The following is a 25,161-nucleotide window of genomic DNA, read 5'->3' on the forward strand; positions in this document are numbered from 1 at the left end:
TGCTTTTGTGAATCCGGGAAATACATATTCTTGTTGCTATATTTTTTATTTATTCACGATGGTTTCATAAAGAGAGTTTGTTTTGTATTTTTTGGAGAGATGGATGTGACTCAGTTGCATAGGCTGCATCAAACATCACCCAACTTGTCCTTCTCAGCAGTTGAGTAAAGTGGGGTTGCAGGCACTTTCCACAGCACTTAACCCAAGACAAATTTTTATTTATTTACTTAGCTACTTATTGAAAGGGGGAAGGGACTGAGCAAGTAAGCACATGTATAGCATGCACATGTGTACAGTCAGAGGACAGCTCTCAGGAGTTGGTTTTCCTGTCCCACCTTCAGCTCACCAAACTTGCCTCCACCCACCATGCCATCTTGAGGCCCAAGGAAGCATTTCAGAAGTGGAAATACTGTTGTCACTTAGGGACATTAGGTTCCAAGTACAGAACTGGTCTTCAGCAAACTTGTGCCATTATGTCCTCTCGCTAGCTGAGTCTGGAACCTCTGTTTAATGGGACACCTCCTAAAAGTACAGGAAAAACACAGCGGGCAGAACTTACAGTGTGAGAACGCGCATTTCTTTACCAGGGACAAGTACCGGAGGCAGCTGCAGGGGAACCCTGGCTCCCAGCGTCCCCTAGACCACATCGCCTTCCTTCTTCCCAGTGTCTTCCCACCTACCCCTGCAGTAGGCTAAATTCAGGGACCAGACTTCTGCTGTCTGCTCTCCTGTCTCTCTTGGTGTGTGGGTCATGTGCCTTTCAGGGGGCATAGGGCCCTTTCACAGAGGTCATCTAAGACCATCGGAAAACACAGACATCTTCATCACGAAAGCAGCACAATTACAGCTATGGAGTAACAATGACAATAATTTTAGGCTTGGGGTTACCACAACATGAGGAATTGTATTCAAGGGTCACAGCATTAGGAAGGTTGAGAACCACTGCCTGGGATCATCAAAATTCCCCCTCCGGCCATGAGTGGCCTCATCCGTAGGGAGCTAACGATGCTAACAATGTTGCTTCTTCATAAGGCTTTTGGGAAAAATCAAAACCTACCATGATGTGCAATTACTTTGCAGTAGACATGCCAATACTGCATGTTTTATCTTATCTGTGGAAACAAGATTTAAAACGAACTATGTGGGTGTGTTTATATACATGTATATATGTGTGTGTGCATGTGTGTATACATGTACAGGTCATGAAACTAGAAAAAGATCGTGAGGAAGAGGAAGGACTCTGAAGAGAGATGGGAAGTCAGGAGGGCTGTGGAATGTGTGCCATGAGAAAGCAGAAGGAGGCTAACTTGGGGGAGGAAGGGAACCAGCTGGAGGGTGGGGGAGGGCAGCGGGGGAGGGAAGTGGGGGAGGGCAGTGGGGGAGGGCAGTGGGGGAGGGCAGCAGGGGAGGGCAGATGAGAACAAAATATAATGACACTTGTGTATGAAGATGCTGCGATGAAACACACTGCTTTTAATGCCTGGCAATAACTTCTTCTCTGGCACCTCTGGTCCACTCTGCAGTCACAGCGCAGGGGTCTCTATGGCATCTAGGTTGCCCTCCTGCCGATGGCTGAGCTGCCTCCTCTGCTGTGGGGGCTAATGCACACACCCACAGCGCAGCCTCCTGGGCAGCAAAGGTCTCTGTCCTTCTTTCAGAGTGCCTTGTTGGATGGCTTTAAAGTACTCACCTGCCCACTGTCCCTCACTCACATGTGAGGTCACTGCGTTTGAGTTGCCCTGGGAAGTGTGACTGGGGGGCTGGCTTGGCCTCCGTTCAGACCTCAGGTCAGATATGAGTGTGGAGGCCTGATCCACTCCTACGGGCATCACCACGTTGCTTCTGTACCCTTCTGGCAGAATTTATTGTGGTCTCCTTTACATGTCCAGCCAGAGGACTATGGTCTGTCCCTTCCCTACTAGATGCCAATTTCTAGGGCATCAGGTACTTTTAGTCACTGCTCTCTCTTCAATACCCATCCCTGGGTATTGAAGACCCATCCCTGGGTATTGAAGACACAGGATAGTCTTAAAAAAATAAAGAGAGAGAGAGAGAGAGAGAGAGAGAGAGAGAGAGAGAGAGAGAGAGAACCAAAATCAAAACCAAACATACAAAAATACTAAACAAAACAAAACAAAACAAAAACCTATGTACTAGAAAAGCTGGGTTAATATTTTTCAATTTTGTGAAACAGAGTGAAAGTTCTTGCACCTGCGGGGTCGGTATGAAGGTAATGGAGTCCGTGATAACTGTGGAAAGCCGCTGCTCATCAGGTCCGTCCTTCTGAGTTTGCCTCAGTCCAATAGGAATCCCAGAAGAGAGCAGGAAAGAGGAGCCCAGGAGCTGCCACCAGAGCAGGAATCACAGCGCCACCTGGCGGGCATCCGCTCCCAGGCAAGCTTGGGCGGGAAGCTGCTCTCAGTCCCACCTTCTCAGACCAGGCGAGCTGAAGTCCAGGGCCTGACTAAGCAAGTCACTTTACTGTCCTGTATTCTTGTCTTCTGGCTTCTTGAGATACGAGGCCATGAGCCAGGCTGAAATCGGCCTATCCCTGGGTGCCCTGAGACTAGTTCTGGGGTCTCGGCCAAATGCAAGACTTTGAAGGTTGGTAGGGGAGGCATCCAGGGCCCACAGAGAGCTGAGCTGACCCCTCCCAAATCCACCCCCCGACCTCCACTCTCACCCCCTCTTCTTTAATCCATTGAGTCACTCTTAGAATCCTGTTGCCTTTGTCGTGGAGTTTGATTACTCTTGGCATTTTTCGCAGGTCCACCAGAGAAAAGGTTTGCCCCTCATAAGTTAGCCTCTTTCCAGTCCTCAACAAGTGCTTTTGGCCAGCCTGCCAGCTATGATCATCTTAGCACCTCTAAGGAGAGTGAGAAGAGGGCTCTGCTCTCCTGCAGGTTGGGTAAGATCTGCCTACACTCCAGCCTCAGCCACGCAGTAGAATCATCTGGATGCGCTTAAGACCTGAACACCCCCCTCGCCACCTCACTACCCCCTGCACCTCACCCCCCCCATTCACCCCCACCCCCACCCGTGGGAAAGTTGAAAAAGTGCACTCCTGAAGCTAAACTGTGAGGCACTTGGGAAAATAAAGTAGCTTCTGGGTCTTTCTGGTGCCTGGTGATGGCATTCTCTCTGGGTGTGTCCCCTGGGTGTCTTCCGCTGCAGACAGCCCTGAGCTGGGGCATAACGGTCCTGGCAGAAGCAATGATAATCTGACCTGCGCTCCTCCCTTGGCTAGCAGATGGCTGAACTGATACACCCCAGGACACTGGAGTTACCCCAAGACTCTCATGCTGGGAAAAGGCAGAGGTCCTGACGGCAGACATAGGAGGGACTTGTCTCCCAGGAAGAGGTTTCTTGCAGCTGAGGAAGGGACCCCTGAGAGCTTGTGGGGGCTGTGGATGTGAGGTGCAGGGCTCTCACCCACCACCAGTACGAAGGGAGGCAGAAGCGGGTGAAGTTCACTGGGGTCATCTGCCCTAGCCCAACTTCTGCCACTGGGGCACACTTGCTGCCTGAGGCTCTCTCTGTTTGCCCTGGAGAAGGGGAGAAAGTATGGGGCAGGGGAGGGGTTCCCAGTCAAGGGAAACCGAAACCTCAAAACACTGAAAGTCTCAAACACTGGTTTCTTTCATTTATTTTTATTTATTCTTTAAGTGTAAAACGATCTTTTTAACATTAGGTTTATTTGTTCTATTTTATGTGTGTTTTTCCTGCATGTATGTATGTGCACCGTATGCATGCCTTGGACCATGGAGGTCAGAAGAGGCCAGAGGATCAGCTGGAGCTGGACTTATGGGTGACTGTGAACCACCATATAGGTGCTGGGAATCCATGGTCCTCTGCAAAAGCAAGTGCTTTTAACCATTGAGCCATCTCTCTGGTCTCTGTTTCCATTTTTTTTCGATTTCTTTTTATTTATGTGTATGTGCACAAAACACACAGATATCCATGAGGACCAGAAGAAGACATAGGGGGTTTGAGGCACCTGACATGGGCGCTGGGAACCGAACTCAGGCCCTCTGCATGAGTAGGAGACACTCTTAACTACTGAGACATCTCTCCAGCCCTACACAAACTAGATTGTGCCCTGAGCTTGCAGTACAGGTTGGGAAGCACACCCAGAATGCTACGTAACCTCTCTAGACACCCCCCCCACTAACCACTAATAACTGTCTAATGTATTAATTCACCAGATATATATGCTACTCCCTGCCTATGAGTCAGCCTGGGAGTTAAGGACCCTTTAGGGAAACACAGACATTTACATTAGTATTTATAATAGGAGCAAAATTACAGTTATGAAGTAGCAATGAAATAAATAATTTATGACCTAGGGGATCACCACAACATGAGGAACTGTGTTAAAGGGCTACAGCATTAGGAAGGTTGAGAACCACTGCTCTAAAAAGCCTGGCTGGCACCTCCTCTTGGAGCCTGAGTTGGGCAAACAGCAAGAGTTCGAGGCCAGCCTGATCTATTTCTCAATTTTCCCAATGCTGAGACCCTTTATTACAGTTCCTCATGTTGTGGTGGCTCCCTCGATCATAAAATTATTTCATTGCTACTTCAATAACTGTAATTTTGCTACTGTTATGAATAGTAATGTAAATATCTGTGTTTTCTGGTGGCCTTAGGTGACACCTATGAAAGAGTCACTCAACCTAAAGGGTTTGTGACCCAAATGTTGTGAACCATTGCTTTAGGGAGTAACAGTTGCTTTCTGAAGTATATGTGATAAATAAGTATGATGACAGCCGAGCGATGGTGGCACACACCTTTAATCCAGCACTTGGGAGTCAGGGGCAGGTGGGTCCCGGTGAGTTTGAGGCCAACCTGGTCTACAGAGCGAGTTCTAGGACAGCCAGGGCTACACAGAGGAACCCTGTCTCAACAAACAAAAAGTGATACGGATGTTATCCTGCCTGGAGAAGGTGGCAGGGAAGCTGAAGAAGGAAAGAAAGAAACTAACTTGGCTGGGAGCAAGAAGCTAGTGAGGCACTGGGTACCCAGCACCCCAGAGCATCTTCCTCCATATGCCAGAAAAGGGAAGCTCTCTGTAGAGCCATCCCCAAACATTCCAAGAACCCAGATCCCTGCCAGGCGCCCATCTGTCCACAACCAACTTCCTCCAGCCTCACAGGTCACTCTCGTGGGTTTTGGAATGTGGGGCAAGCTAAGGGAATTATGACGCCCATGTGACAAGAGCTAAGTACGGCTTTCCTCACAGTCTGTAGAAGAAGAAAGGCTTTGACTCTGCCAGGGAGTGTCACTGGATTCCCACAAGCTCCCCCCCCCCCACACACACACATACACACTCCTGCTCTCACTTGCTCCTTGGCCAGCTTCCTCTCACTCCCAGGCAGTTCCTGGGTCTGAGAAAGCCCCTAGGGGAGGAGGGTGAAGACAACCAAACACAACAGTGGACTTGATTCAGCTTGGCAGGGAGAAGAGACAAAGAGAAGGGACAAGACTAACAAGCTTTCAGTCTGGGGCTACGGGTCAGGGAGCGCTGAGCATGCAAGAGTGTAGTGATACAAACACGTATGTAGAGGTGAGCTTCCAGCTGAGTTGGCCCCTGGGACACTTTAAACAACCAGCCAACCATGGCTCTTGAAAATGGCAATAATCCACGAGTATGACTTTCTCATCTAGAATTTTCTTTTTACCTTCAACCACCCTTTTCCCATGGCTACATTAACAGGAGGGCAGGAATGTGGCAGCCAACTCGGGGGGTCGGGGGGGGGGGGAGAGCCGTGACGTGGGCTGAATTCGCTATGAATTTTACTAATTCAGCATGGGTTGAGTTGGCCTAGAACAACAGCCACGGTATCTGCTTTTGATTTACAATGGGGCAGGGCTCAGCTGCCTGGCTCCTCGGCTTTGGCTGCCATTGGCATGAATTCAGCTGGGGTCTTAGCTTGCTGGGAGAGAGGCTGAAGTTTCTCCTTCCTTTTGTGTCACCTTGGGGCCTTTCTACATGTTCTCTGAAGACTTTGCACATGGCGGTCAGGAGCCCCCAAGATAGGAAAACCAGAATTTCTTAAGATTTGGGTCTTATGCTAAGGGGCAAAATATACATTTTATGAAATATGAGATATATCATATATATTTATATACCATATATTTTTTATTATATATAGCAAGGCTCTGGGTTTAATTCCCTTGTGCCACAAAAATTAAAATTAAAATAAGTAAGTAAATAGAAACAGACAGGTTTAACACAGGCCTGCTTCTACATTACCCTGCATTTAAAGTACATCTTCCTGTGCTGGTCATGGTATCATGTGCCCATATTCCCAGTACTCAAGAGGCTGAACAGGAGGACGGTGAATCCCAAGTCAGTATGGCTAAGCTATAGGGTGAGACCCTGTTCCAGAAAATGAGACATGGGCTAGAAAAATGGCTCAGTGAGTAAAGACGCTTGCTGCCAAGCTGCCAAGCTGCCAAGCTGAGCTACATCCCCAGGAGCCACATGGTGGATGGACGGGGAGAACAAACTCTTGCACCCTGTCCTCCGATGTGTGTGCACCCACACAAATACATAAAACCAATAAATGTCATTTTTGAAAAAAAAAAAGAGACAAAATAAAAACATTGTCCTAATCAAAGTCGTAGGTTCAGGCCAGACTCAAGATGAATGTGAAGGCCGGACTGTGAATACCGCGAGCCGGGGTTTCCTGGGGCCACTAGTTTGATGAGGCTATCTCACTGACAGTAGAGAGGCCATCTTGCCTCTGGTGTTGTAGCTCTTCACCCTAGAAAGTGTGTCTAGGTCTAACACACGTTCACAGGTGCTTCTTTGCATCCACGAAGCAGCCGTGTCCTACTTGTAGACTCACCCACACATCTCGCCACTATCCCCATAGTGGTGCTTGGTGTCCTGAGCCCTTGCCCATCATGGACGAGCCTGGGACAACTGCTGTCACTTAGGTCAAAGTGGTCTTCAGACAGAAGGCGAGACTGTTCAGAAAGGAAGGGGGACAGCCTCCCCCCCCCCGACTTCTCTCAAGTCTACTGGGTCAGCTCTAGCCCTGCTTCTAGCCCCCTGGCAGCTGGCAGTCCCAAGAAAAAAAATAACAAAGCAGGAGGAGGAAAAAGAAGAGGAGGAGGCGAACAAGAAAGGAAAAAAAAGGGAGGCTTATAAATTCTGCCCAAGTGGAGTGTGGTAAAAAAAATAAAATAAAATAAAAGATAGATAATATTTCATGGATGGAGCCTTCAACGGTGCTATAAGTGCGCCATGATAAATGCTTGCCAACACTGACTTCCCTGGGAGGAGCCACCGTGACTGGTTTTTCTTTTTTTTCTTCTAACAGACAAGAGACTGCGGCTAAAAGAGAGGGTGGGTGACTTCTCCAGGGCTCAGCAATGCCAGGTGTTGGGGCCAGATTACCTCCTTCCTTCTGGAGCCCGCGAGCTGTCACTGAGGTCTCTGAGTCACTCTCTTCATTAGGGGTCCCAGCTTGCTTTTTTTCCCTTCTCAGAGTGGGGCTTTCCACCCTTCTTCCTAGCCGGAGAGTTGGGCCCTCACCCACCACTCACGTTAGTAGCTGCTTCGAAGAATCGATTAACTAGGACATTGTCCTCATCTTGGTCCTTCGAGCCTCCGGCCCATATCTCTTCTGTGTCTTCCTGTGTCAATGGACATAGCTACCGGATAGTTGGTATGTACGTACACACACACACACACACACACACACACACACACACACACACACACACACCCCTATATACACCAAGAAACATGACATATGATCATCTTCTCAGTTTGCAACATTTTGCCTAATGAGCATGTGACATAAAATGACAAATAGCATTGGGAACTAGAGACTAAACACAGGCGGAATTCCCCCTCTAGGCTCAGTAAACGCAATAATCCCCCCAGATACTATCAGTAATACATAAATAAATATAAAGATAAAAATTTTTTTTAAAGAGCAAAACCAACAGGGGCCCGTGACTTAGCTGAGTGGTCAGTGTTCCGTAGCTGGAAGGTACGTGGATGGATGCTAAGTGCTGAGCACAGGGCACACTGTTGATTGCCAGCTGGGACGCTGGGCGGCAGCGTAGGGCACATACAGCCACTGGACACCTTCCCTTTGTGGGTACCGGTCATGAGTGGGGTCATTACTGATAGGATAAACATTTGCTCCCCGATGAATGTCCGCCAGGAAGGAATGCTGGCCCTTGATGGGCTAGGCCACATTAGCCTCCGATGACCTCTACTGTCCCAGACTTCACCCTTGGGAGGAACAAGCTATGAGTGGGCAAAAGCTCTGCCTTTTACATGCCTGGTGGCCTTGTCCAAATAAGTGGCTTGTGAGATGGCCTGATGGCACCTGGACAGGAGTTTCTGCCTCTCTGCTCCTCTTTCTGAGTGCCCTTTGGCCCTGGCAGTACGGAGGAAGCAGGGAGTGGCGAGGTGGCTATCCAGAGAGGGGAATTCCTGTCCCAAAGATTCCAATGGGCTCTCCGAATCAGACTGCCCGCTCGTCCTCACCACACTAGACACTAGTGTAGCCTTCCCTACTAATGAGACCACCAGAGCTCAGCAAGGTGGCTTTGTGGGTAGTGGTGCCTTGGGAGGGCCCTGTGCATGCTTTCAGGCTCTCCCCTTGCCAGTGTGAAATTCTAAACAATTCTGAACCACAGGCCCACACGCTTGTTACACATTGTGCCTCAGATTTTGTGTAGCCGGTTCTGAAGCACAGAATATTGGCACCCGCTGTAGGACCTGGGTCTGCTGGTTTGCAGGCGTCAGCCTCCCATCTGTGGAAAGGGGGAAAGGAGGGAAAAAGTATGGAACTTTGCCCTTGTGCTTTTTCTGCTTGATGAGGGTCTAGACAAATGTGACTTCATTCCCTCTTCTTGCGGATAAAAGGTTATTTGCACCTTCATTCCTCGCCCCACCCCCACCCCAGGCTCAGGGAAGTCACTTATTTGTTTTGTGATGAATCCAGGATTTCTTGCGATGGATCCTATGAATTCAAAGCAGAATCTTCACATGAAGTTGGAGACTGTATCTGCTGTATATTTCTAACGCCCTCATCCTAGCTGCCAGGATCTCTGGAGGGAGGGCAAGACCCCTTGAGTGTGTCTGAATGGCACACAGCCTTCCTATGCCTGTCGGCTCCAACCTGGGATGTAGCCACCAGGTGGCGCTGTGGGCCAGATGCCATCCCAGAAGCACCACCCACGAGGCTTTAGGCAGGCAAGCCAGTCTGTTGATGGTGATCTGAGGTCTCGTGTCACCAGAGGAGCCTGCAATCTGATGTCTGTGCCCCCCATCTCATTTTGTTTTTTATTTTTGTTACTGCGTTTGAGACAGGGCCTAATACAGCGTAGGCTTACCTCCAACCTTGCAGGCCCACACTCTCCTGTAAGCCATGGTCCTCCTGGCTCCGCCTCAGGATTTCCGGCATCACGGGTGTGCACCACCAGCCCCTGCTCCAGCTGCGGCCAGGAGTGCTGAGATCCACGCTGCTATTTTTTTTTTTTCTTCTAGGCTTTGTCCCTGTCTTTAAAATTCCTAGGTGTGGACAGGACTTCATAGAGAGATACTGTCTCAAAACAAAAACAGAAATCCTTCCACAAGCAGGGCTTTGGCAGCACCCAGGCCTATTGGGTAACAGTGTCATACATAACGTGCCCCAGTCTGACATTTGAAGCCTCTCCTGCCTGGTATACAGGGTTCCCCTATTTCCCCCCCCCCACTCCCCCAAATAAATATAGGGTCTGAGGCCTTCCTGCCCTAGCTCTTACTGGGCTGAGCAGGTACCAGCCTGGGCTCGGAGTTTGTAGTTGATATATCTCCCATGGTGACCTTACTGGCAGGAATATCCAGCTCCCTGGGTGGATGCCCACTTTTGGAATGTTCTGGACTCTGTGCCATTAACCCCTCACCCCATGACCTTTCCTAAGTGCTGCCTGCTTGCTCTAGTCTACTTGCTGCTCCTCCACTAGGCTTTCCACGAGCTCTGAACTTTTCTTTAGTTAGGGATCCTGTTGTGTTTCCCAGGGCAGAGACCCCCAGGTGGTGTATTTTTCTTTATTTCATTTTATTTTTCAAGACAGGATCTGTGTAGCCTTGGCTGTCCTGGAGTCACTTTGTACACCAGGCTGGGCCTCGAACTCATAGCATGCTGGGATTACAGGCCTGTGCCACCACCCCGGGCGCAGGTGGTGTATTTTGTAGCTCAGCACAGGGCTTGGCACCGAGCAGGTATCGGCAACAGACTGTTGGTGTTGACGACCTTGGTGTTGGGTATCTCCCTAGACAGGCTAGTCAGAACAAACCTGTTGACAAGCCAAAGCCCACAGGAAGCCGGAAGTGAACTGTCACAAACGTGTGCAAACAGGAGTCACAGCACCACAGAAGCCTAATGCCTGTGATGGGCGAAGTGGACTGAAAGGAGTCAGAGGGAGACTTTGGGAAATCTCCTAAGGCACATTAGGAAATGGATGCCCTCCTAGGTGAGAAAGTCAGGGGAAAGGGACAGGGCAAGGACAGAGACCCACAGCTGCAGGCCGCGCTGAGGCAGGGGCATGACAAGGCTAAAGCTGGACAGACAGCGGGTGGAAGTGGGGTAGCATGCGGGGGGGCGGGTGAAGAAAGTGGATGAGGTACAGGAAGAGGGTTAGTCCACCCAAGGAGCCACCACCAAATGTTCTAATACACCCCCAATCCTGGAAGGTTCTTGGCCTTTTCATGGAGAATAAGCTGCCCCAGGTGGGGTCTAACTTATCTTTGCGGTCCCAAGCCCAGTGCAGCAATTGTCAGCAAATGCTGGTTCAGTGATGGAAAGAGCGCTTATATGTGTTTATTAAACCAAAGACCAGTCAGGGGCTAGGCTGGGCTAGGCGAGTGTGGGAAGACAGCTCTCTCACTGTCCTGTAAGCATCTCTGGGACCAGCCCCAACACCCACATGGTCACGAACAGCCGGCTTCCTCCCAAGACCTCCAGCACTCGCCTAGAACACAGTCTTAGAAAAGTGAACAAATACATTTATCTTCTTTTCCATCCCCGGCCAGCAGAGGTGGGGGCTTAAAAGTGACAGTTCATTAAAAAAAAAAAAGGCAACGACTCTTATAAAATGAAGACGAAGGGAAGAATCCAAGGTTGGAGAGCTGAGATGTGGCCCTGGGGCTGAGCATAATGCACACGGGTAGAGACCCTTCCTGCCGCACTCCCGGGAGGGTGAGATGGGCCTTTGGGCTCGGGCCCACACACACCAAGTCCACAAGCCCCTTGGAGCTCACTGCCAGATGGCCACGATCGCATTGGCTTCTTAGGAAAGCATCTTGAGACGGCATCTCCGGGGAAATTGCGTGCGTTTCCAGTCTTGATGTTGGGGGACTCCCACCCCAGGATAAGAAAATGGCAGGCTTGTGACTGCTAAGTCCCAAGCTTCCTGAGGTTCTGGAAGCTAGGCGGACTTTGCTGACACCAGAAGCTGGCCACCGCACCTAGAGTCCCACCTCTGGGACCTCGTTGTTGCTGCTGCTGCTTCTGGGCAGCGTGGGAAGGAGCAAAGACAATGGGGAACTAGCAAGGGGAGGGGACTGAGGCTGGGCTCTCACACCACCCTAGGTCAACATGTTTATTGCTCTTGGTCCCATCTTTCCATCTGCCCCACAAGGAGGGTGGATTTGGTTTTCTCTCCAGGTCCTTCTAGAATGAAGATTCTACCCAGGATTCCATGAGAAAAAAAGAAGAAGTAGGCCTCGTGGGCCCAAAGCAAAAATGGGACTAGACACTGGGCTCAAAGGGACCTTCAGCCCAGGAGACCTGAGTCAGCATTCGCAGTGGTGGTGCCCACCCACAATCCTTCCATCATGACTCAGGTCAGCCCAGGCAAAAAGGGAAGGCACTTAGGGACAACTGAGGCAGGACTCAGGAAGGGACCAAAGTCTAGTTTGGCATCGAAATCCCTTTGCTCCGAGTTCTGGGAGGTGAGCCACGGAGACCAATGAGCAGCTTTTGTTACTGAGTATAGGCCCCAGGTACAAAAACCATCCCTGGCTCACAACTTTACCGAGGTGCCACCACTTAGGCCTGTAGACTCTCCACGGGCGTTGGCACATTAAAATATAAATTAGTGGGACCTGAGCAAGCCCCAGGACAGTAGTCTGTCAAGTGGCCCCAGGCCACACCATTCGTCACAAGATGTCTGGGCGTCTGGCAACAGATTCTTGGGTGTCTCCACAGTGTAGGACCACCTTAGGGCTGGAGCCAGGCTGCCGGTGGTAGGCACCCTCCCGCACCAGGCGTCGGCACTGCACATCTTGGCCTACGCTGACACTCTGTAAAGCCGGGAGGTGATGGATCAGCATCTCAGGTAGAGGTACCAGGCTAGTTCCCGACAGATCTAGCTCCTGCAGCAAGCCCAGGCCTGAAAACACCTCGGCTCCTGCCCACTTGAGCTTGGGGTTGCCTGACAAGTCCAGGACCTGCAGGCCTGGGAGCTCACGGAAGCCATGGGGTGCTAGCTGCAGGATACCCTGGAGGCTGGCCAGTGACAGGTGGGTGAGGCCTGCCAGCCCCACGAAGGCACCTGGGTTGATGGTAGCCAGAGGGTTCCCGTCCAAGCTCAGGTAACGCAGGGGTAAGTCTCGGAGATCGGGCACGGCACGAAGTCGGTTCCAGGACAGGTTCAGGCTCTGAATGGTAGGCGCTGGCAGGCTGGCCCGGGCTGGATGGAGGAGCAGGCGGTGGATAAGGTTGTGGGATAGGTCCACGTGCAGTGCCCGGGCCTGGCTGTGAGTGGCGAAGGCAGATATGGCGACTTCTCGTAGTCGGTTATGGCTCAGGTTGATGTCGCTCAAGGGGGAGCTGGTGAAAATCTCGGCCGGCAGGGCTGCCAGGCCGTTGTGGCTGAGGTCAAGTGACTCCAGATAGCGCAGGCGGGAGAAGGCCGAGGGTGTGATGCTGGTGAGGAGGTTGTGACTGAGATCCAAGCCAGCCAGTGTGGTATAGCCTGGCCCTGCCAGCACTGACTCGTTGACGGTTTCGAGCCGGTTGGATGACAGGTCCAGGTGGGCTGTGTCCAGGGGGATGGGCACAGGCACAATGTGGGGGCCCAGGCCACTGCAGTCGACTCGCGTCAGACTGAAACTGTCAAAGAGGCCGAAAGTCTCTTCTTCACACTGGCATCCAGGGAAGCATGGCCGAGTTGTCTGCGCTCTGCCCGTGGCCAGGAGCAGCAGGAACAGGGAGCACAACATGGCAGCACCTGGAAAGAGAGCCACAGGTGAGGGGTGGACGTGCCAGACACCTGTATCCTGCCCTGTAGACACAGCCCACGTGGGACTTGTCACAGCTCCCGGCCTCCAGGAACACTCCAAACCCCTAGTTCCCATTTGTCTCTGGCCTCAGTCCCCACAACTGTATGACCAAGGCTTAGGCCAAGTGGCCTGCTCTGGTCAAAGCAAGGGCACCTGGACACCTTACTGTGACATCTGCTAAACTGGATGGTTTCACTAAAACTGTTGATCCGGGGCTTGGAGGCTGCGGGAAACCCTGGAGCTCAGAGGATGCTAGAGACTCTAGAACTCGGAGGATGCCAGAGACCCTGGGGCTCGGAAGCTGCCAGAGACCCCAGAGCTCAGAAGATGCCTGAGACCTGGGTATGCCAGAGAGGAGTTCACAGTGCAGGTGTTGTGTTGGGGGCTTCACCACAAAGATGCCACAGGCTAGGAGCTGAGCTGGCTGCCTCTGAGCACAGTCTCCTCTAATCCTTACAACCACCTACAAGACATAGTCCTGTCTCCATCTGACCAAGACAGAAGTGAGCGTCAAAGGGCTGGAGACAGTCTCGGATACAGCTAAGCAGGGTGATGCCAGGCGGAGTAGCCAGAAGAGCCAGGATCCTTTGCTGCCAACCAGCAGGGGCTGAGCTGACCCTTCCCGCAGTCACTGCCCTCAGCCCTTCTGCCTCAGCTGGCTCTCTGGCAGTAGCATCTTGCCTTCTCCTCGGAGACCCCGTGTCCATACTCCAAAATATGCTTGTAGCACATCTACTGCCCTAAGCCTCTGCTTGGTGGCCTGTGCCTTACTTCCAGCTAATACAGCTAGCTCGCCTCTCTGGTCCCCCCACTTTTAACTGTGAAAGGCAGCTGGCTTGTTACCCTATTGTACAGAAGAAGAAACAAGAGGCCCAGAGAGAATAAGTGCCTCGCCACCAACCCAGCACAAAACAGGGCGGAATCAGAGCCGGGCTGGCTTGATTCTTCTGTTTTTTGCCTCCTGCCTCCAGCAGGCCTAACAGGAAGCAGGAGGGGCTCTCCTCACAGACATATGCTACAACTCAAGCCACCTCAGTGAAATGACAACAGAAGCCACTGCACATGCAAGGGCGGCATGGGTCCACACCAGGCTCCCTGAAGGTTTGTGTTCAGGTGCTGCAGGGCGATGCAGTGAGAACCTCTTAAGTGACCCCTGGGTGGCCCGGCCTCTGGCATCTTTCCCTTCCTCAGGCCTCCAGGGAAAGAAATGGGGGAGGGGGTTGAAGTGGGAGGGGGGAGGGGGGAGGGGGTTGAAGTGGGAGGCGCGAGGACCTGCCCACCTTCTAGGCTGGTGGTGGGGGAGCAGCTGGGTAGCATTACAGGCCCTGCATGAAACTTTAAAGGGGCAGCCACTTGATCTGCATGCCCTCTGGCTCTGTCCTGGGCCAGGGAGAAGTGGGGCTAGGCTCCTTCTCCCGGACCCAACCGCAGGGCCCTTTCGTACCCACCCCTTTCTTTTGTAGAGACCAACTCAAGGATTAAAGCCGGCCCAGGTGCATCCCGGGCTTGATCCCAGGCCAGGCAGGACAGAGCGTTCCAATGTTTGCACCGAGAGAAAAATATTAAGTTGCTCCAGGTCCCCTTTGTTCCCCCAGCGAGCTCTTCAATAGTTCATTACCCCCACCCCCACCCCTAACCCCCACCCCTACCCCGCCCTGCCAGCTAAACTGCTCAGCTCCTACCCACCCTGCCTGGGGTTTAAACAAACACCACAAAGGGCCCCAAGATCACCCTTTGGCTCCCAGGGGTGATTATACAATGTGTCCACGAAATGCCAAGCCAGCTCCTCCTGAGCTCCAGCTTACGTAAGCGGCGGCCGGGCAAACACAGCCCAGATGTTGCTCCCCTCTGGGCCCCAGTCCTGGACTCAGCACAGGGCAGCCATGTCTGTCTTACCGCCCTCACACAAGCCAGCAAACCACTGAGCACTGCATCTGTGACAAGCTGAGCACAGGCCTCCCTGGGGAATCTGGACTGAGGCAGCTGTCCTCACACTGAGATAAAGGGCATAGGAGTGCAGGTGGAGTCCCGGCTGGGCAACTTGGCTGATACGCGCGCACCAGGCCTGGAGCCTGCTCTGCTGTGCCATGAACATCACCCAGGGCCCCTGGTTCATACTTAGGCCCTGGGGATCTCCCGTGGGAAACAGGAAGTGACACAAGGCCCTCTCGAGTAGTCCTTGAGTTTGTCCAATGAGCCCAACTGTCCCACCCCCTCCTTACAGGATCCCAAGGGTCAGCTGCCAACCTTGTGTTATGGAGACACTACAGGGGAGATCAAGAGGGAAGGCCAGTCCTCTGAAGAGCTGCTGTGTGGACTGGAGACATCACCCCTCTATGGGGGACATGGCCAGAGTGGCCAGGACACTGAGAGATACACAGGGTAGGCTGTTCTATGTCAGACACAGTGCCCCGACCATGTTTTGCCACACTCCAGGACCCTGATAAGGAAGCAGAGGGCAACCCTATGTTGCGACAAGTCCTAGGGGAGAGTTGGGAACTATAGGTCTTAGCCACTGTTCTGCCCTAGACTGCTGTGGTCACCAGCAAGCCTTCCTCCACTCCACCCCCCTGAGTCTCTTCACAATAAGGGGTTTAGTACCAACCCGGAGTTACAGGATTTTAAATCTGAACAAAGCAGTCACTAAGCACAAAGCACAGGAATAAGCCTGGCTGGGGTGGCTGAGTCGGTGATGACATCAGGGCCCCGACCCCCACTCATAATGACATCACTAACATCCTGGACCCAGGAGGCTTAAGTTTTCGTGATTTTCACACACACACACACACACACACACACACACACACACACACAAAATCACAGGAGTTTGACTTCCTCATCTGTGAGAGTACTCATGTTGCTGATCCTCCATTCTGGGATCTCCACCGTGGGAGCAAAGACACGCAGACAAGCAGGCAGGCGGCCACCGAGGACGACTGGGGAGGAGAGAGATCCCGAGGTCAAAAGACCTTGTCTACAAACCCTGACCCGCAGATGAAAGACACCGGAGGACCCACAGAACACAAGGCAAGACACTTCACACAGCTCTCGTTTGTTAAGATAGCGGGTCCTGTGAGGTCACCCAAGAGCTATTTAGGACCCACGATGTCAAGTTCACAGGGACTCTAAGAAAAAGCATGAGTGGTGTGGACGCGATGGAGCCTGGCAGTTCGAAGGGGGCTCTCTCTACAGCACATCCCCAACCCGCCATGAGACAGGGCCGTTATCACTGCCCGGGGGGGGGGGGGGGATTGTTTGTGAAACTACGGAGATCAACGTCTCCCAGACATAAGGCCTCTGCAAGTCGGAGAGATGCCCTTCTTTCTCCCTTGCCTGCTTGAACCCCTAAGGGATTGGACCCTCTTTTGTCTTCCCTAAACAGTCAGCTGTTGTTCACACTGTCCGCAAACACGGAGAATTCCAGGCCCGCGAGCTGCGGAGCCCTTGGAGATGATGGAGGCCCAGAGGGGCAGCAAAGGAACCAGAACAGGAGAGCACGGCCCAGGAGTTGGGACCCACCAACCTCACCCTGTTCCTTGCATCACACACATGCAGCGGCCTGCCCCTGTCCGGTGGAACAAAGCAGTCTCTGTCTCCACAGGCTCCCACCATCCCTCTCACACCTCAGGCTGCCCATAGGCCTCCTTCAGAGAGTACCGAGAGAAAATTTAAAATTCAAACATAAGGTGTGAGCGGCTAGGGACAGAGTGCCTGCTTCTTAACCTATCTAGAGACTCTTCCCCCTAATTGGGGTCAAAGTCAGACCTAGTGGCAAGGAGGCAGCAATGGAGACCCAGCAAGAAAGCCATGTGGGTTGACTGCTGGACCTGGGCCTGGCTGGGAAGCCAGCGCTACCTCCTGGAATCTCTGCAGGGTCCGGAAGTGAAGGTTGAGGAAAATGTAGTGATGGCATTCTCCTTAGTAAGGACTTACTCCCTGGTGGTCAACAGTGGCTGCCACTTTCTAAACTTCCTAGAGGTAGTGACTTCATGTCCCTTTCCATGGGGGTGGGAAAGCCCGGCACCCAGCAGGTCCACAGTAGTCTGCACTGACCTCTCAAACATACTGTTGGTGTCTACTGGTGAGGTTGCAGCCACCCTCCTCTTCTGTGGACACCTCTCTGGGGTTAGAGGTTGAAGTCCAGGCTCCCCCTGGGTCTGGTTGCTAGGCCCTGGTACAGAGCTATAGCATTCCTGACCCACAGAACTTTCTAGCTTTTGCTAACAACTTCAACAGGGAACCCCGGGCACAGAAGCCGAGGGGGCAGGGAGCTAGCCGCAGGTTGGTTCACTGCCCAGCACTCACCTAGGACAGGCCTTCATATCAACCAGCTGTGCCTCAACCCCAGGCGGCCTTGTACCTCACTCCCTTCCGTCAAGAATGGAAACCTAAGTGTTCTGCCCTCTGACCACTGAGCTCTGAAAATTATTAGTTCGGGGACTCCAAGTCTGGTTTTCCCTACAGAATTGGTATTTTAAGCACATCAGCTCTCCAATGTGTGTCGTACGTCACTGCTGCTCCATACAGTCCTTAACTGTGGTGGTTATTATCCCTGTCACACAGAAAAACACCAGTATTGCTATTCAGCCAGGAAATAGAGGAACCAGGAACCGGACCCAGTACTAGCTTCAAACCACCCACTGGTCCCAACTTACAAACGGACAGTGTGGGCAGTTGCTTAGAGCAGGCAATGCTGAGCTGAAATGATGTTTACCTGTCCGTCCTCTGTGGGCGGGATGCGGCAGCCAGGTGTGTGTGTGTGTGTGTGTGTGTGTGTGTGTGTGTGTGTGTGTGTGTGTGTGTGTGTTATATACACCAAGTATTGGCTGGGCATAGTGGTGCACGCCTTTAGTCCCAGCACTGGAGAGACTGTGGCAGGAGGATCTCTGTGAGTCCGAGGCCAGCTTCAGTCACCTAGTTGAGTTACAGGGCAGCTGGGGCTACGCAGTAAGGTCCTGATTTCAAAACGAAGACGCAAACAAACAAAAAATACCTAAAAGATGTATCACGCACATAGAAGGCGACCGTGTCACCAAAGGACACCTCAGCCTGTCCCACGCATCCTCGGCCACTATGTCTGATCACACTGTAAAACCAGGGAGTTGGACGGCAGTGCTCGGCCAGTGGGGAGACAAAATGGCTGGAGCCCGGGATTCTGACTCCTGGCTTCCTTCATGACATCTTTGGTACCAGTGAGGCCTGGACCTTCAGCATGCTTCCACCCAAGGAGTGTCGTCAACTGGGAGATAAGACAAGGCCCCAAATGCTATTTTTTTCCTTCCAGTTGATCTTTGGGGGGAAACTGTCAAGTTCTCACCAATCGGAAGCAGCACGTGAGAACACAGGGAGAGGCTGCACGGAGCAGAAGAAAGGGGATTTGAAGACTGGGTCCCAACCTCACCGGATTTCATGAGACTGTGAGAAGGCCCGGGTCTGGGCTTATAACATGGAGAGGAAGCCGATGTTACTCCCAGCTGGGTCCTGTGTTGATTCCGTAGAGAAAGCAAGGCCTCAGCCTAGGCTGGCCCAGGTCTCGGTGCACGGTCAGCCCTGCCTCTGGAGGGTGACTGCAGGCTCAGAGAAGAGATGGTAAGATACACGCAGGGTGCAGGAGAACGCAAAAGTCATCCCCGGAGGCCTCAGGTTCCCAGTGTCCCATCCCGGGCCCTGACAAGCTTCCCTAGGATCTGGGAAGGTGACAGAGCCAGGAGGAGGCTGCTACCTACATGGTACCAACCTACTCCCGATTGGGGATTGGCATCATATCAGCAGTCACCCCTGGACAATCACTGTCTCCCCGCTTTCCTTAAGTGGTCAGCCACCTCACCCTGCCTAAGGCAAACCCAGGAGGCCTCTGGCCTCCACCTCTAAATAGCACCACAGCTCTAAACAACTGCCACGCCAGGCACCAGAGCACAGCTTCCGACTGAGGACCAAGCCCCCGCCACTGTGCCCCATCTAAAACCCACTCCACAAAGACAGCTTCTCAGCCTAGATGCCTGTCGCTCCCCAGGGACCTCTGCCTTTGCTTGGCTATTTCTTTGGACAAAAGATGGCAAAGCCCCACCCCCCCACCCCCTTTTTTTGTCTTCTACAAACTCTCACTTGTTTGATTCAAAAGCTACCTGTTCCGTAAGGCCTTCCCAGCCTAGCCTGGTTGTCATCACCAACCGCCCCCCGCCCGGCAAATGGCCACCGGGCTGTGACTGGCTAAGACTGCTTCTCTCTAGCGTGGGTAGCAGCTCATTAGCAGAAGACACTAGAGGAGAAGAAAAAAAAAAGTCAGTGGGCAGAGAGGCCTCCTCCTGCTTGAGTGCTTCCTGGAATTCAGGGTTTGGCTAAGTGGAGAAACCAGGCTTAAGACTGGGGCTCACGCTATTTCTACCTCCGCTTGCATTCGCATGCAACGAGACACCCTGGAACCACATATTTATCCAGGATCTCCATTTGAAAGGGACTTAAGAGTCAGACAGGTGAAGTGACACATCATCCCAGGTGACAGAGGGACAAAGCTCTGGATCCAAAGCATAACTCCCAGAGTTTCTAACTTGAAGACAGGCAGTAAGTATCCTGTCTTCAGACAGGCCTCCCAGACTCCAGCACCATCCGAAAGCCAGAGGAAAGCTTTAGAATGAACACACACACACACACACACACACACACACACACACACACACACACACAGACACACACACGCCCCGTACTATCTCCTCCAGCAGCTCTCTCAAACTCCAGATCAAACTCAGGCTCAGCCTGCTACCCACGCACCCACTCTCTGGGTAACTAACACCCAGACCTCGCACCCGGATACACAGAGCCCTGCGTGTACTGTGGGAGGCCCTTCCAGCCTCCGCCATGTGTTGGGAAAACTTCAAACCTCAGTAGAGTCACCTCCTCGACCAGGTCCCTCCTATGGAACCTGTCTTAGGACTTGCTTTGGCAGGGGACGTCCAGGGTGGGCCCGGACCTCTTCAGGAAGTAGCCCCAATCCCCAGGCTCAGAGCCCTGTGAGAAAGATGGCGAACCTAATCAGACATATCGCCTCTACTTGGAGACAGAAGTTATGATTAAGAAGCAAATTGGTCTGGACTCTGTCTCTTGCCCGGTCTGTCATTTAAAAGATGAGTAACATCAGCTTTTGCCCGGACACGGGCCATCGGAACACAGTGAGTGGAAGCTCTGTGGATTCAAGAGCTCCAAGCTGGTGCATCCCAGGCTTCCTAGGAACAAATGAACAGGAACACAATAGTTTCCAGGCTCTGGGATCTCTGGTAACTAAGAGAACCACAAGGGAATACAGGGAGTGTCTATATTCCCTCTTCCGTAAGGAAGGCCTAGAAACAGAAAGGAAAGTGGCCACCATTGCCTCTTTCCCAAGTTTGTGGCCAGCAACCCCCTGCTCCCTCTGCCCCCACCCCTGGCCCCGCCCCCCCAGGGTGGTACTGGGCAAAGTTCTTGGTTAAAAATTGGGATGGAGGCCAGAGGAAATGGCTTAGTGGCTAGTTTGCTTGCTTTGCAAGCATGAGGGGCTGAGTTCAATACTCAGAACTTGCTTTAGGGCTGCAGAGATGGCTAAGAGGTTAAGAGCACTGGCTGCTCTTCCAAAGGTCATGAGTTCAATTCCCAGCAACCACATGGTGGCTCACAACCATCTATAATGAGATCAGGTGCCCTCTTCTGGCTTACAGGCAGAATACTGTATACACAATAAATAAATCTTAAAAAGAAAAAACTTAGAAATTCTTTATTTAAAAACAAAAGATTGGTGTGGAGGGCTGGAAAAGAACTGTTTGGCTGATCTTTGCCACAAAGGATCAAAAGCTCGGACAGGACGGAGTCCCTCCCACTCTGGGGGCTTTGCAAGTCTAGACTTATCCGAAAGGATAGCAAGGAGCAAGGAAGGGTCTAAGTTTGAGTCACCTCTAGGCCCAACCAAGTGTGGGCGGGCGCTGCTCTCAGCTAAGCTCGCCACGCTGGTTGCCACCACTGCGTGCTCCGTTCCCGCGGCGGTGAGTTCTCTCCCTATCCATAACAGTGCCCGAATCTCAACGGGGCTGAGCAACAACGCCCGTGCCCTACAGTGGGCCACTGGCTGCCCCTCTGGAAACCAGTGTGTGCAAGGCCCCCTCTCCCTACAGCCCAACCAGGGATTGGGGCCATTAGCAGGCCGGATGCAGGCAAACCATGGCCTTTCTCACCTATTGGATCAGAAGGTTGCTCCCCTCACTCTTTGATCCGGTTAAATGCAGAACGGAACTCCAAGCCAAGCAAGTCTCTCCACCAAGCAGACAGCTCTCTTAGTCCACTCTGTCTTAGAGGAGCAGAGCGGACAACTGGCAGCAGCGAGTTACCCCTGGGTCTCCAGGCTCAGGCCGGAGCCCGGACCAGCCGCTTCCCCCACCCTCCTCCCCCTGGGGTCCTGTGAGGGTATCCACGCTCCGCCCAGTCCTGGCCCTGGCCAGTCACCAAGCACTGCCGATCACCCCCAACCCACCAATCCTATCCCACCCCCTTGGGGCTCGAGGGACCTCAGGAGGTGAGGGGGAGGAGGGCTGCCAACAGGCGTTGCCAGAGGAACCCGGAGAAAAGTTTGAAGCCAACTCAGGGGAAGCAGTGGACAGGGAGAGAGCGGAGAGTCCCGGCAGCTTCAGGCTCTCAGAACGCATACAGACCCCACCGACACCCAACCCAGACACGTCGACAGGCACAGACCACGTAAGCGGACACAGGAGGAGCGCCCACCGGTCCGCACAACCAAACGCGAGGCTGCAAAACGGGGACACCACCGGCGCGAGACAGCCGTGCAAAGCCACGCACACACACACAAAAAGGCACGGGCAGATGCTGGCTTCCGAACCCAGATCCACAAAAGACCCCCTACTGTGATGTGCACGTGTTCCTACAAAGACCCTAGAGGCGCCCGCCCACGCCCACGGCCCCCCAGGCAAAGCCTTTGTCTCCTGAAAGCCCTCTTCCCTGCTACCCCCCCTCAACCCTGAGCTGCTGTGGCCCCGTGTCCCGGAAAAGTTGAGGGGCCTCGGCAGGACACGGACCCGCCCCTCACGCCGGCCTGCTTACGGGATAGGGCGGTGAGTTTGGGGTCCAGGGCTCCAGACCTCCACTTGCGCGCTGATCTCGTCGCTGCACCTCGGGGGTAGCACCCACCTGGCAGGTCCGCAGCTGTCCTCTCAGCGCGGCTCACCTAGGCGGCCCGGCGTTGGCCCGTGGGCCGGCGCTTTTCTCGGCGCCGCACGTCCCGCCCCACGTCCCCGCCCGCCGCCTGGCTCCCTTAGCCCGGCACCCGCTGGCGGATTGGAGGCTCAGGGAGCGTCGACAAAGTGCAAGTCTAGAGGGGAGCTCTGGAAGCCCTGCCCCCTCCCTCCCGCCCAGCCGGGGTTCCACTCTAGGGAGCGTCTCAAAAGTGCGCGGTTCCTTCCCACTCCATTTAGGCCTCTCTCCCAGCTTCCGGCATCCCAAATCCCTACACCCCACCCCACCGCCCTCTGCCTTCCCACAGTTGCGCGTCCCAGTAATCTCAGCAGATGGCCGCTGGGTCGGGAACATCTGGAGGTCGCCTTAGTGTGTGTGTGTGTGTGTGTGTGTGTGTGTGTGTGTGTGTGTGTGTGTGTGTGTAGAGGGAGACAGAGTTAGTTGGTAAAAATAAGAGTGAGTGGATGAGGGGTTTCTCTCAATTCTCTCCCAACCCATTAAAAAAAAGTTTTAAAAAGGTCTAGAGCCATTAATGGGTGTGTTTGAGGAAGAGAGAGACAGAGAACAGAAAGCATAAGCAGAAAAGCTGGCAGACAGCGAATGGGGGAGAAAGCAACAGACATAACAGACTTATTTTTTTCTTTCCTGGAGGGAAAGTCAACTTCTGGCTGGATTTCCAAGAACTGAAACTGCTCTGTAGTAGACGTTTCAGTCTTCCCCCCTCTGCAGCCCATCCTCCCCAGCCAAAACTTACATAAAGTATGTGCTGTGTGCATGCGTGTGTGTGTGTGTGTGTGTGTGTGTGCGCGTGTGCACGCTCACGTGCATGCACATGAGTGTACATGTGTGTGCTTGTGTGTGTGCGCGCGCAGCGTATGTATGTGTGCATGCACATGTGTATGTTCGTGCGCGAGTGCTCACATGCGTGAGTGTATGTGTGCATGTATGTGTATGCGTGTGCATGTGTGTGCCTACGTGTACGAGTGCGTGTGTGTTTGAAAAACAATAAAGGATGGAAGAGAAAAATTACCCCTTTCGGTGCTCCGCCCACATACCCCACCATGCCCACCTCCAGAGGGGTCACTTTTCAGTAAAGGGTTAAAGGACCTTTGGTATTGGCTCTGGACCTCCAAGGAACTTGCCACTTTGGAGAGGGCCCCTGGGTAGGGAAATCCAGCAAAGTTCCCCTGCCATGGCCCAGGCTTGTTGCATTCAGTCTTTTCATTTCTTCTTTATTATTTAAAAACAAAAATCTTTGCTTGGGCTTGTGTGTGTCTGCCTGAGGAAAAGGGAGTTCCCAGTCGCAAAGCCAAACTCACTCAGAAGAAGGTGGTTGTCCAGACCTTTGCCTTACTCACAGCCATTGTGTCTGAAGACAGCCTGGCTACAGAGTAAGAATGTCACAAAGAGCCGAAGGAAGGAAGGAGATCTTTGTGGGAGCTTCTCACGGTGGGGAGTGGAAAGGACCATCTGTCTGCAGCTACCCTCTTTCTTTGTCAAAAATTAAAATTGTATTTATTTCATTGCTCTGGGGTGGGGGATGCACCTGTATGTGTGGAGGTCAGAGGGCAGCGTGTGAGGCGTCTGTCCTTCTACCAGGTGGGTTCCAGGGAGAGAACTCGGCCCATCAGGTTGGAAGGAATTATTTTTACTCACTGAGCCATCTCACCAGCCCACTATTCTCTTGACTAGGATGACCCATCATGCAGTTCCCACCATGCAGTTCCCATCATGCAATTCCCACCATTCAGTTCCCACTATGCAGTTCCCATCATGCAGTTCCCACCATGCAGTTCCCATCATGCAATTCCCACCATTCAGTTCCCACTATGCAGTTCCCATCATGCAGTTCCCACCATGCAGTTCCCATCATGCAGTTCCCACCATTCAGTTCCCACTATGCAGTTCCCATCATGCAGTTCCCACCATGCAGTTACCATCATGCAATTCCCACCATGCAGTTCCCACCTTGCAGTTCCCACCACGCAATTCCCACCATGCAATTCTCATCATGTAGTTCCCACCTTGCAGTTCCCACCATACAGTTCCCACCTTGCAGTTCCCATCATGCAATTCCCACCATGCAGTTCCCACCTTGCAGTTACCATCATGCAGTTCCCACTATGCAGTTCCCACCTTGCAGTTCCCATCATGCAGTTCCCACCTTGCAGTTCCCATCATGCAATTGCCACCATGCAGTTCCCATCATACAAATGATAATGGTTCCTTCTGATTGGTCAGGCTAATTTTAGAGAGATCATCTCTGTGGTCTTCTACTGAGGTTAATTTTGACTGGCCATACTCACATGGTGGGGAAGAGTCTGGTCTAGGGCTGTAATTAACTCGATGGTCATTGATGGTCTTGATAGTTGTTTTCTGGGAGGTAACATACTGGGCAAGATAATGAATTTCAGGGCCTTATGAAAGATTTCTGAAGGAACGGCCTTGTCTACATGGGACCTTAAATGGTCTTGAGATGTGTCTCTGTTCAGGAGTGACGGGAGACCTAGGAATGCTACTGAGAGGAGAATTAGCCAGGGCTGTTGAGCTTCTTGTATTAAATTACTAAGGAACCTCTTTACTGTCCCAGCCCTCTCCGCCTTTCCTGCTGCTTGCGTGTATACAGCCTACAAGTAACACTTTATTTGAGGGGC

The 25,161-nt window shown here is 52.6% G+C and overlaps 1 protein-coding gene across 6 annotated transcripts; it reads right to left on the minus strand.

The window, feature by feature from the left end:
- Positions 1–10,802: 10,802 nt before the first annotated feature.
- Positions 10,803–22,619, minus strand: TSKU (tsukushi, small leucine rich proteoglycan). 6 transcript variants are annotated; one of them, XM_084773963.1, is made up of 2 exons: positions 22,463–22,619; positions 10,803–13,245 (listed from the first exon to the last, which is right to left on the minus strand). In XM_084773963.1, the coding sequence occupies exon 2, from the start codon at positions 13,235–13,237 to the stop codon at positions 12,173–12,175; it is 1,065 nt and encodes a 354-aa protein (XP_084630089.1). In that variant the 5' UTR covers positions 13,238–13,245; positions 22,463–22,619; the 3' UTR covers positions 10,803–12,172. The 6 variants fall into 6 exon arrangements, with proteins under 6 accessions (XP_084630089.1, XP_084630088.1, XP_084630090.1 ...); XM_084773962.1 differs by having other exon boundaries at positions 22,376–22,576; XM_084773964.1 differs by lacking the exon at positions 22,463–22,619 and adding an exon at positions 21,496–22,267.
- Positions 22,620–25,161: the final 2,542 nt, after the last annotated feature.

The sequence above is a fragment of the Acomys minous genome (genome assembly GCF_964271855.1).
Source record: "Acomys minous genome assembly, chromosome: 2".
NCBI lineage: Eukaryota > Metazoa > Chordata > Mammalia > Rodentia > Muridae > Acomys > Acomys minous.